This window comes from Silurus aristotelis (genome assembly GCF_946808225.1).
Source record: "Silurus aristotelis genome assembly, chromosome: 25".
Classification (NCBI taxonomy): domain Eukaryota; kingdom Metazoa; phylum Chordata; class Actinopteri; order Siluriformes; family Siluridae; genus Silurus; species Silurus aristotelis.
In genome coordinates, this window is record NC_139598.1 from 163109 (window position 1) to 175210 (window position 12102).

The window sequence follows — 12102 nt, forward strand, 5'->3', positions numbered from 1 at the left end:
GGTACTGGAGAGTGTATATCGGGGAGGGGGTACTGGAGAGTGTATATCGGGGAGGGTGTACATCGGGGAGGGGGTACTGGAGAGTGTATATCGGGGAGGGTGTACTGGAGAGTGTATATCGGGGAGGGTGTACATCGGGGAGGGGGTACTGGAGAGTGTATATCGGGGAGGGTGTACATCGGGGAGGGGTACTGGAGAGTGTATATCAGGGAGAGTGTACATCGGGGAGGGGGTACTGGAGAGTGTATATCGGGGAGGGTGTACATCGGGGAGGGGGTACTGGAGAGTGTATATCGGGGAGGGTGTATTTTGGGGAAGGGGTACTGGAGAGTGTATATCGGGGAGGGTGTATATCGGGGAGGGGTACTGGAGAGTGTATATCGGGGAGGGTGTATATCGGGGAGGGGTACTGGAGAGTGTATATCGGGGAGGGTGTATATCGGGGAGGGGGTACTGGAGAGTGTATATCGGGGAGGGGGTACTGGAGAGTGTATATCGGGGAGGGGGTACTGGAGAGTGTATATCGGGGAGGGGGTACTGGAGAGTGTACATCGGGGAGAGTGTACATCGGGGAGAGTGTACATCGGGGAGGGGGTACTGGAGAGTGTACATCGGGGAGAGTGTACATCGGGGAGGGGGTACTGGAGAGTGTACATCGGGGAGAGTGTACATCGGGGAGGGGGTACTGGAGAGTGTACATCGGGGAGAGTGTACATCGGGGAGGGGGTACTGGAGAGTGTATATCGGGGAGAGTGTACATCGGGGAGGGGGTACTGGAGAGTGTATATCGGGGAGGGTGTACATCGGGAAGGGGGTACTGGAGAGTGTATATCGGGGAGGGGTACTGGAAAGTGTATATCAGGGAGGGGTACTGGAGAGTGTATATCGGGGAGGGGGTACTGGAGAGTGTATATCGGGGAGAGTGTACATCGGGGAGGGGGTACTGGAGAGTGTACATCGGGGAGGGGGTACTGGAGAGTGTATATCGGGGAGGGGGTACTGAGGAGTGTATATCGGGGAGGTTGTATATCGGGGAGGGGGTACTGGAGAGTGTATATCGGGGAGGGGGTACTGGAGAGTGTATATCGGGGAGGGGGTACTGGAGAGTGTACATCGGGGAGGGGGTACTGGAGAGTGTACATCGGGGAGGGGGTACTGGAGAGTGTACATCGGGGAGGGGGTACTGGAGAGTGTACATCGGGGAGGGGGTACTGGAGAGTGTACATCGGGGAGGGGGTACTGGAGAGTGTACATCGGGGAGGGGGTACTGGAGAGTGTACATCGGGGAGGGGGTACTGGAGAGTGTACATCGGGGAGAGTGTACATCGGGGAGGGGGTACTGGAGAGTGTACATCGGGGAGGGTGTATATCGGGGAGGGGGTACTGGAGAGTGTATATCGGGGAGGGTGTATATCGGGGAGGGGGTACTGGAGAGTGTATATCGGGGAGGGGGTACTGGAGAGTGTATATCGGGGAGGGGTACTGGAAAGTGTATATCGGGGAGGGGTACTGGAAAGTGTATATCGGGGAGGGGTACTGGAAAGTGTATATCGGGGAGGGGTACTGGAGAGTGTATATCGGGGAGGGGTACTGGAGAGTGTATATCGGGGAGGGGGTACTGGAGAGTGTATATCGGGGAGAGTGTACATCGGGGAGGGGGTACTGGAGAGTGTACATCGGGGAGGGGGTACTGGAGAGTGTATATCGGGGAGGTTGTAGGAGGGTGTATATCGGGGAGGGGTACTGGAGAGTGTATATCGGGGAGGGGGTACTGGAGAGTGTATATCGGGGAGGATGTATATCGGGGAGGGGGTACTGGAGAGTGTATATCGGGGAGGGTGTATATCGGGGAGGGGGTACTGGAGAGTGTATATCGGGGAGGGTGTATATCGGGGAGGGGGTACTGGAGAGTGTATATCGGGGAGGGTGTATATCGGGGAGGGGGTACTGGAGAGTGTATATCGGGGAGGGGGTACTGGAGAGTGTATATCGGGGAGGGTGTATATCGGGGAGGGGGTACTGGAGAGTGTATATCGGGGAGGGTGTATATCGGGGAGGGGGTACTGGAGAGTGTATATCGGGGAGGGTGTATATCGGGGAGGGGGTACTGGAGAGTGTATATCGGGGAGGGGGTACTGGAGAGTGTATATCGGGGAGGATGTATATCGGGGAGGGGGTACTGGAGAGTGTATATCGGGGAGGGTGTACATCGGGGAGGGGTACTGGAGAGTGTATATCGGGGAGGGGTACTGGAGAGTGTATATCGGGGAGGGTGTATTGGGGAATGTATATTGGGGAAAGTCTGTGTATTGGTATGGTGTATAACTGATTATTGATTGCAAAATTGTAGCATTTGTAATATTTCAGAATGAGTGTGTGTGTGGAGCAGCTAGCTAGTGGTTTATTTTGGGTAACTGTAATTGTATTCATGTGACATTGTTTTTATTCAAAGTAACCTCAGACTGAGAATCGGCCAAACTGACAGTTAGTCATTAATGTACAGAAGATCATCAGGGTTTTTAAATTAAAATGTAAAGTTTGGAAATCTAGCAGTCGATTTCACTTTCCAGTGTTTCTTCTTAAATATTATCTGCTCCTCAGGTTTGATTTCTTCTTTTAAAACAAACAAAATGTGGAAATCAGCTCCAGAGTGCCATAAACACATTGATTATAAGAAGTGTGTCTGTGTGTGTCTGTGTGTGTGTGTGTGTGTGTGTGTGTGTGTGTGTGTGTGTGTGTGTGTGTGTGTGTGTGTGTGTGTGTGTGTGTGTGAGAGAGCAAGAGCAAGCGAGTGTGTGAGTGAGAGCGAGCAGCTATAGGGAGGCCTTAAATTGTTAAGCTCATTAATTAGATTTGTAGTAATGGTTCATTTTTAAACAGGGCTCCTGATAACAGTCTTAATAATAATTATAATAATAATATAAAAACTTCTGGAATTTTATTATTGAACTATAGATTTTCAAGCTGGAAAAACACATTTATGCATAGGTTTAGGTGCTCATATTGTTAAAGAAATGTGTGTTATGCAAGATGCTGATTGCACTTGTATGATGAGGCTGATTTTGATTTTTAGTGTCTTGCTCTTGGCATGAATCAGTGTGTTTGAGCCTGACTCTGGGTGATTATCAACCCAATCTGTAGCATGCATCATTAGAGAGGGTGAGGTGTGTGTGTGTGTGGGGAATAGAATTGTTGTCTACTTGATTTTTGAGAATCATTTAAAAAAAGATTGATTGTGGTGTTGCTGGGATCAGTAGGAGGCTTGGTGTGATGATGATGATGATGATGATGGCTGTATCCTGAGTTGTATTGTTGTTCATTCACGAAGTAGATTATCTCTCAGGAAAAATCTCAGCCCTCATTCCATCCACCAGTGCTGCTCAGCGACATCGAGGTTTAGTGTATTACTAAGGAAGAAGGTGTGTGTGTGTGTGTGTGTGTGTGCGTGCGTGCTCATTGTGAGCTCGAGTGACCTCGGCGTCTGTCCCGTAGTTTTATGACTGAGCCATGTCTTGAGACTGGACTAAAGTGTGTGTGTGTGTGTGTGTGTGTGTGTGTGTGTGTGTGCGCACGCCTAGGATTGTTAGCCCTGTGTGTCTTACAGATAGAAATTATGGCCATGGTGTTGCATGAAGTTCCTGGAAATGTTAGTGATTATTTTTGTGTGTGTGTGTGTGTGTGTGTGTGTGTGTGTGTGTGTGTGTGTGTGTGTGTGTGTGTGTGTGAGAGATCCCTCCTACCCTCCCTGTCTGAGTGACGCAGTAATATTTAATAAGCGCTGTATTGCCATTAAACCAAGAAATGTCCCATACTAACAAGGCTTTGTAACTGTGCTCATAAGCAACAAACACGTGAGCAGCTCCGGGCTACAGAGCGTCAGATACTCACAAAGATCAGGATTGAATATATTTTTAGATTTGGTTGTACTGCATGCCTTATTGTTCTCAGAGGATGAGAGAGAGAGAGAGAGAGGTAGAGAGAGAGAGAGGTAGAGAGAGATAGAGGTAGAGAGAGATAGAGAGAGAGAGAGAGAGAGCCTGCACTCATTCACACCCCGTTTAAAAAATTAAGATCTCTGTTTTGGGTGGGGGGGGTGAGGGATGTTTTAGTGTGTTACGTTGTGGTATTTGGGGTGTTGCATTGTGTTTTGGACAGTGTTAGGGTGTTACATTGTGTATTACAGTGTGTTGTGGGGGGTGTTACAGTGTGTTGTGTTGTGGGGTTTGTTAGTGTGTTACAGTGTGTTGTGCTGTGTGTTGTGTTCTGGAGTGTGTTGTGTTGTGGGGTTTGTTAGTGTGTTACAGTGTGTTACAGTGTGTTGTGCTGTCGAGTGTGTTAGCGTTTTGTGTAGTTCAATTCAGTTTAATTCATGTTTATTTGTTGCGCTTTTAACAGTGAACATCGTCTCAGAGCAGCTTTACACAGATAATGTGGTGATTAAAACTATAAGTGTAAGTTTGTCCCTGATGAACAAGTCGGTGGCGACTGTGGTGAAGGAAAAATTCCCTGAGATGCAGAAGGAAAAAACCTTGGCTGCACAGTCGCCTCCAAACAGAGAGAACACTATCCAGAGGCAGACCAGGACGAAATGGGAAGATCTGCGGAGGGATGAGGGGCAGGAACAGTGGTCACTGGAACCTCAGGAGCATGTTTACACATGCTGTGTTGGTTGTGCATGGTGTGTTGTGTTGTGGGGTGTTTTAGTGTTTTTGAAGAAGCTGTAGTTAAGAATGTACATGTGTCTCTATGACATTATGCACTGAAGATCCTCCAACAACCTGCAGTTCACTAAAGAACATTACAAAATACAACACCTTTTCTACATTATCAGTCATAATGCTCCTGAAATCAGCTCTCTCTCTTTCACTCACACACACACACACACACACACACACACACACACACACACACACACACACACTCTTCACAGTGAGCTTGAGGTAGAGATGTTTTATGTATGTTTCTCCATCAGTGCTGCTGTATCTGTAGCTGATTCACACGCCAACACTTTTCTCACATACACACACACACACACACGTACTGTATATGCTCTAAACACCAGCGATCGTTACTCACAACTAAAAGAAATCTTTTAAAGATGTGCAGCACCAAACTGAAAAGATCACCTTGATGCACCTCACACACATTGGTGTGGGCCAGGTGACCGGATCAGTCAGGTGCAAGCATTGTAGGGAAATCACAGTATAAATCTCTACATGAAATGCTTTGTGAAATGCTTTGTGCTGAGTTCTTGCTGTCCATCATCTCCTGTGTAGTTTCTGTGATGCATTGATTCATGATCAGGTATTAATCATCTGTTGTACAGGAGCCCAGACTGCCTAGGCCATAATATTACACTGGGGGGTAACACACACACACACACACACACACACACAAGATTAAATTGTCTATTACCTTTATGCATTTTCCCTGATTCTGCAGTTCTTTGTACATGTGTGAATTTTTAAGACTCTGCCTGCAGTACACTACTGAACAGACTCAGTTTTACACAAGCAGTGTTTACCAGCTCGGGGGGTGTGTGTGTGTGTGTGTGTGTGTGTGTGGTGGGAATGGTTGGTCTCCTTCTCTTGTTCGCTTGGAGGTAGAGAGCCATCTTGTGTCAGTCCCAGACTGAGCTCTGGCTGACAGACAGCTGTCTGTGTGTCTGATCTCATGTGTCAGATGATCCTCCTCTTCCTCCAAGCTCTCGGTCTGTATTAAATGATCTGGCCCCGTCTCGCCCTCAGTGAACAGTAATTTAACAAGCAGACCAGACTCCAGAGAAGCTCTTAGTTCATGTGTTTCTACAACAGTAAATCTCCATGCTTGGTGTGCCTCCTACTGCCCACATGTGGTATTACATACACATCATCATGGAGCAGCAGGACATAAATGATGATAAATTATATTTCTAAAATAATACTTCGCCATTATCATTAGACCAGTTTTATTATAAGTAGGTGATATCTTTTATAACCTGGGGTGTGAGTCTGTTATTTCCTCCACCTATTTGCACTGCCCCTAGTGGCTATTACCTGTTTTATTCGCTTCCTTTTATTTATTCATATATATATATGTATATATATATATATATGAGAGAGAGAGAGATTTGGTTTGATTTGTCATGTCAGTGTTTCAGAATATATTTACAGCCATTGTTTTAGTTTGTTAACACACTATTAGTTGTTTAGCATATTTAGCGTTCTCTTATTTTGCTTTATGCAGTCTCTTATTACAGATTTATCTGAGAATGTTTGTATTAATATTAGTGTTAATTTTATTTTGTGTGTATTTTTACACTTATGCATGTTGCGCTTTCTGTGTGTGTTTCCAGATTAATGTGGTGTGAGTGGATGGAGGTCTTCACTCACTCTGACTAAAGTATACTGAAACTCTGCTGAAGCAGGAGGTGGTGTGTATCAGCCTGAATCCTATTTTGGATCTCAAGTGTCTACAGTAAAGCTTTTTATTCACAACAGAGCCACAATGATTAACTCGGAGTTTCCTGTTTTACAGTAAGTACAACTGGACAGTGACAATTGAAAAGCAGGAGCAGCTGACACTGTAACTCATGCTAGGTTTTTTATTTGTAGAATCTTAGCAAATGTTTATTCTGTGCAGGGACTCATCAAATGAGTCTGGACAGGGAGACACAGTGAGTCTGAGTCTCAGTGTCAGTGAGCTGGAGGACACTGGAGAGGGAAAGGGAAAGAAGAAGAGAGGACGGCCAGGAAGACCTCCGGTATGAGCCTGAAACTACACTGTATATTAAATTTAATCTTCTGTTTCCTATTATTATTATATATGTAATTATTATTTATGTATTTATTTGAATAATACGACCATAAAAACTGGTATTTTCTAAATATGAAATCCACTGTGTTGTTTTTTGTTGATTTTGCTCTCTTGGGGGTTTGAATTTAGCAGTAATGTATTATGTGTTAGCGGCCGGAGTTCCTTTTAAGAAGGTATTGGATGGTGGTAAGACATGTGACTGAGGCATCATGACCTGCATCAAGAGTGAGTCATAGACAGATGTGGAGGAGAAAATCTGGGAATTTTCAAAAATAAAACAACTTTTAGAAACAGATAATAAATAAAATAGAAATTGGGGACCACTGCTCTAAATCTTTCAGCAATCTGTTTGTTCCTTCCCAGCCTTATTTTTCATTAAAAATCTCTCTTTAAGGTACATGATGATGAACAATACCCAATAACACCACTGAACACAACTGTTTTATCAATAATAATAATAATAGAAAATTATGGACTTTTCAGTATTTGTCTGTTCTCTGTCCAGCTGTAGGATCCAGTTTACACACAGTATGAATGAGAAACATGGTTATATTTGTGTTTATATTGGTGTTTATTCAGCAGGCAGCTAGCAAGAAAGCTCGTAAGTCTCCAGTGGACAAGGGGGGCAGGAGGCCGAACGGCATGGCGCAGCAGAATGGAGACGGAGGAGATCCTTCTACACTGTTTGAGGTGGTCAAACTGGGCAAGAGTGCCATGCAGGTAACACTTTCACTGTTCCCTACACAACCCAGAGTTTATAACCCTTACTGGACCTGTAACAGTGATGCAAAATTCAGGAATACAATTCATGATTATCTCTTTTTCAGTCCGTTGTTGATGACTGGATCGAGTCGTACAAACAGGACAGAGATATGGCTCTGCTGGATCTCATCAACTTCTTCATACAGTGCTCTGGGTGTAAAGGTAAAAAAGGTTTTGTGTGGATAAAAGTTGTCTCTGCTGTCTTATCATTAGAAGGAATGTTTCACGTAGTCCATGCTCTCAGAATGACCTGAAACCAGGTATCTGCAACACTGATGTGTGATGTTCTTATTATCTCAGCCATGATTTTAGAAGTAGTGTGTTCTGTACACTGTGGAATCGAGACTTACCCTGCTAGAGCTGTGTGTGTGTGTGTGTGTTTGACATGATGTTGCTGTTTATATGATTTCAGGTACTGTGAGAATTGAGATGTTTAGGAATATGCAGAATGCAGAAATCATCAGAAAGATGACTGAGGAGTTTGATGAGGTCAGTTTTCCACAAGTCTTTAAATAATTCTACAAGGACCGTTTTCTCTGGAAATATTCTCAGAAGCTTCATGTTCCTAAAGCAGAGCTGTTGTATTTCAGGATAGTGGAGATTATCCGCTCACCATTGCCGGGCCTCAGTGGAAGAAGTTCCGCTATAACTTTTGCGAGTTTATCGGTGTTTTGATTCGTCAGTGTCAGTACAGTATTATATATGATGAGTACATGATGGACACAGTCATCTCTCTCCTCACCGGCCTGTCTGACTCTCAGGTCCGAGCTTTCAGACACACCTCCACTCTCGCAGGTCAGACACACACACACACACACACACACACACACACACACACACACACCTCCACTTTCGCAGGTCAGACACACACACACACCTCCACTTTCGCAGGTCAGACACACACACACACCTCCACTTTCGCAGGTCAGACACACACACACACCTCCACTTTCGCAGGTCAGACACACACACACACCTCCACTTTCGCAGGTCAGACACACACACACACCTCCACTTTCGCAGGTCAGACACACACACACACCTCCACTTTCGCAGGTCAGACACACACACACACACCTCCATTTTCGCAGGTCAGACACACACACACACCTCCACTTTCGCAGGTCAGACACACACACACACACCTCCACTTTCGCAGGTCAGACACACACACACACCTCCACTTTCGCAGGTCAGACACACACACACACACCTCCACTTTCGCAGGTCAGACACACACACACACACCTCCACTTTCGCAGGTCAGACACACACACACCCCTCCACTTTCGCAGGTCAGACACACACACACCCCTCCACTTTCGCAGGTCAGACACACACACACACCCCTCCACTTTCGCAGGTCAGACACACACACACACCTCCACTTTCGCAGGTCAGACACACACACACACCTCCACTTTCGCAGGTCAGACACACACACACCTCCACTTTCGCAGGTCAGACACACACACACACACCTCCACTTTCGCAGGTCAGACACACACACACACCTCCACTTTCGCAGGTCAGACACACACACACACCTCCACTTTCGCAGGTCAGACACACACACACACCTCCACTTTCGCAGGTCAGACACACACACACACCCTCCACTTTCGCAGGTCAGACACACACACACCCCTCCACTTTCGCAGGTCAGACACACACACACCCCTCCACTTTCGCAGGTCAGACACACACACACACCCCTCCACTTTCGCAGGTCAGACACACACACACACCCCTCCACTTTCGCAGGTCAGACACACACACACACCCTCCACTTTCGCAGGTCAGACACACACACACCCCTCCACTTTCGCAGGTCAGACACACACACACCCCTCCACTTTCGCAGGTCAGACACACACACACCCCTCCACTTTCGCAGGTCAGACACACACACACCCCTCCACTTTCGCAGGTCAGACACACACACACCCCTCCACTTTCGCAGGTCAGACACACACACACCCCTCCACTTTCGCAGGTCAGACACACACACACCCCTCCACTTTCGCAGGTCAGACACACACACACCCCTCCACTTTCGCAGGTCAGACACACACACACACCCCTCCACTTTCGCAGGTCAGACACACACACACACCCCTCCACTTTCGCAGGTCAGACACACACACACACCCCTCCACTTTCGCAGGTCAGACACACACACACACCCCTCCACTTTCGCAGGTCAGACACACACACACACCCCTCCACTTTCGCAGGTCAGACACACACACACACCCCTCCACTTTCGCAGGTCAGACACACACACACACCCCTCCACTTTCGCAGGTCAGACACACACACACACCCCTCCACTTTCGCAGGTCAGACACACACACACACCCCTCCACTTTCGCAGGTCAGACACACACACACACACCCCTCCACTTTCGCAGGTCAGACACACACACACACACACCCCTCCACTTTCGCAGGTCAGACACACACACACACACACCCCTCCACTTTCGCAGGTCAGACACACACACACACACACCCCTCCACTTTCGCAGGTCAGACACACACACACACACACCCCTCCACTTTCGCAGGTCAGACACACACACACACACACCCTCCACTTTCGCAGGTCAGACACACACACACACACCCCTCCACTTTCGCAGGTCAGACACACACACACACACACCCCTCCACTTTCGCAGGTCAGACACACACACACACACACCCCTCCACTTTCGCAGGTCAGACACACACACACACACACCCCTCCACTTTCGCAGGTCAGACACACACACACACACCCCTCCACTTTCGCAGGTCAGACACACACACACACACACCCCTCCACTTTCGCAGGTCAGACACACACACACACACACCCCTCCACTTTCGCAGGTCAGACACACACACACACACACCCCTCCACTTTCGCAGGTCAGACACACACACACACACCCCTCCACTTTCGCAGGTCAGACACACACACACACACCCCTCCACTTTCGCAGGTCAGACACACACACACACACACCCCTCCACTTTCGCAGGTCAGACACACACACACACACCCCCTCCACTTTCGCAGGTCAGACACACACACACACACACCCCTCCACTTTCGCAGGTCAGACACACACACACACACACCCTCCACTTTCGCAGGTCAGACACACACACACACACACCCCTCCACTTTCGCAGGTCAGACACACACACACACACACCCCTCCACTTTCGCAGGTCAGACACACACACACACACACCCCTCCACTTTCGCAGGTCAGACACACACACACACACACCCCTCCACTTTCGCAGGTCAGACACACACACACACACACCCCTCCACTTTCGCAGGTCAGACACACACACACACACCCCTCCACTTTCGCAGGTCAGACACACACACACACACACACCCCTCCACTTTCGCAGGTCAGACACACACACACACACACCCCTCCACTTTCGCAGGTCAGACACACACACACACACACACCCTCCACTTTCGCAGGTCAGACACACACACACACACACCCCTCCACTTTCGCAGGTCAGACACACACACACACACACACACCCCTCCACTTTCGCAGGTCAGACACACACACACACACACACCCCTCCACTTTCGCAGGTCAGACACACACACACACACACACCCCTCCACTTTCGCAGGTCAGACACACACACACACACACACCCCTCCACTTTCGCAGGTCAGACACACACACACACACACCCCTCCACTTTCGCAGGTCAGACACACACACACACACACACCCCTCCACTTTCGCAGGTCAGACACACACACACACACACCCCTCCACTTTCGCAGGTCAGACACACACACACACACACACCCCTCCACTTTCGCAGGTCAGACACACACACACACACACACCCCTCCACTTTCGCAGGTCAGACACACACACACACACACACCCTCCACTTTCGCAGGTCAGACACACACACACACACACACCCCTCCACTTTCGCAGGTCAGACACACACACACACACACACCCCTCCACTTTCGCAGGTCAGACACACACACACACACACACCCCTCCACTTTCGCAGGTCAGACACACACACACACACACCCCTCCACTTTCGCAGGTCAGACACACACACACACACACACCCCTCCACTTTCGCAGGTCAGACACACACACACACACACACCCCTCCACTTTCGCAGGTCAGACACACACACACACACACACCCCTCCACTTTCGCAGGTCAGACACACACACACACACACACCCCTCCACTTTCGCAGGTCAGACACACACACACACACACACCCCTCCACTTTCGCAGGTCAGACACACACACACACACACACCCCTCCACTTTCGCAGGTCAGACACACACACACACACACACCCCTCCACTTTCGCAGGTCAGACACACACACACACACACACCCCTCCACTTTCGCAGGTCAGACACACACACACACACACACCCCTCCACTTTCGCAGGTCAGACACACACACACACACACACACCCCTCCACTTTCGCAGGTCAGACACACACACACACACACACACCC

The 12102-nt window shown here is 48.5% G+C and overlaps 1 protein-coding gene across 4 annotated transcripts in view; it reads left to right on the plus strand.

Annotated features, from left to right (window-relative positions):
- stag1b (STAG1 cohesin complex component b) overlaps positions 1-12102 on the plus strand; it is a 39134-nt gene that overhangs the window by 6051 nt on the left and 20981 nt on the right. For 2 of the 4 annotated variants that reach the window (XM_083529150.1, XM_083529152.1), the window contains exons 2-7: positions 6335-6515; positions 6622-6742; positions 7375-7515; positions 7623-7719; positions 7970-8046; positions 8148-8352. In XM_083529150.1, the coding sequence (XP_083385276.1) occupies positions 6487-6515; positions 6622-6742; positions 7375-7515; positions 7623-7719; positions 7970-8046; positions 8148-8352 (670 nt within the window). In that variant the 5' untranslated portion in view covers positions 6335-6486. The remainder of the gene's footprint in view (positions 1-6334; positions 6516-6621; positions 6743-7374; positions 7516-7622; positions 7720-7969; positions 8047-8147; positions 8353-12102) is intronic. The other 2 variants (XM_083529151.1, XM_083529153.1) reach the window with 1 other exon arrangement.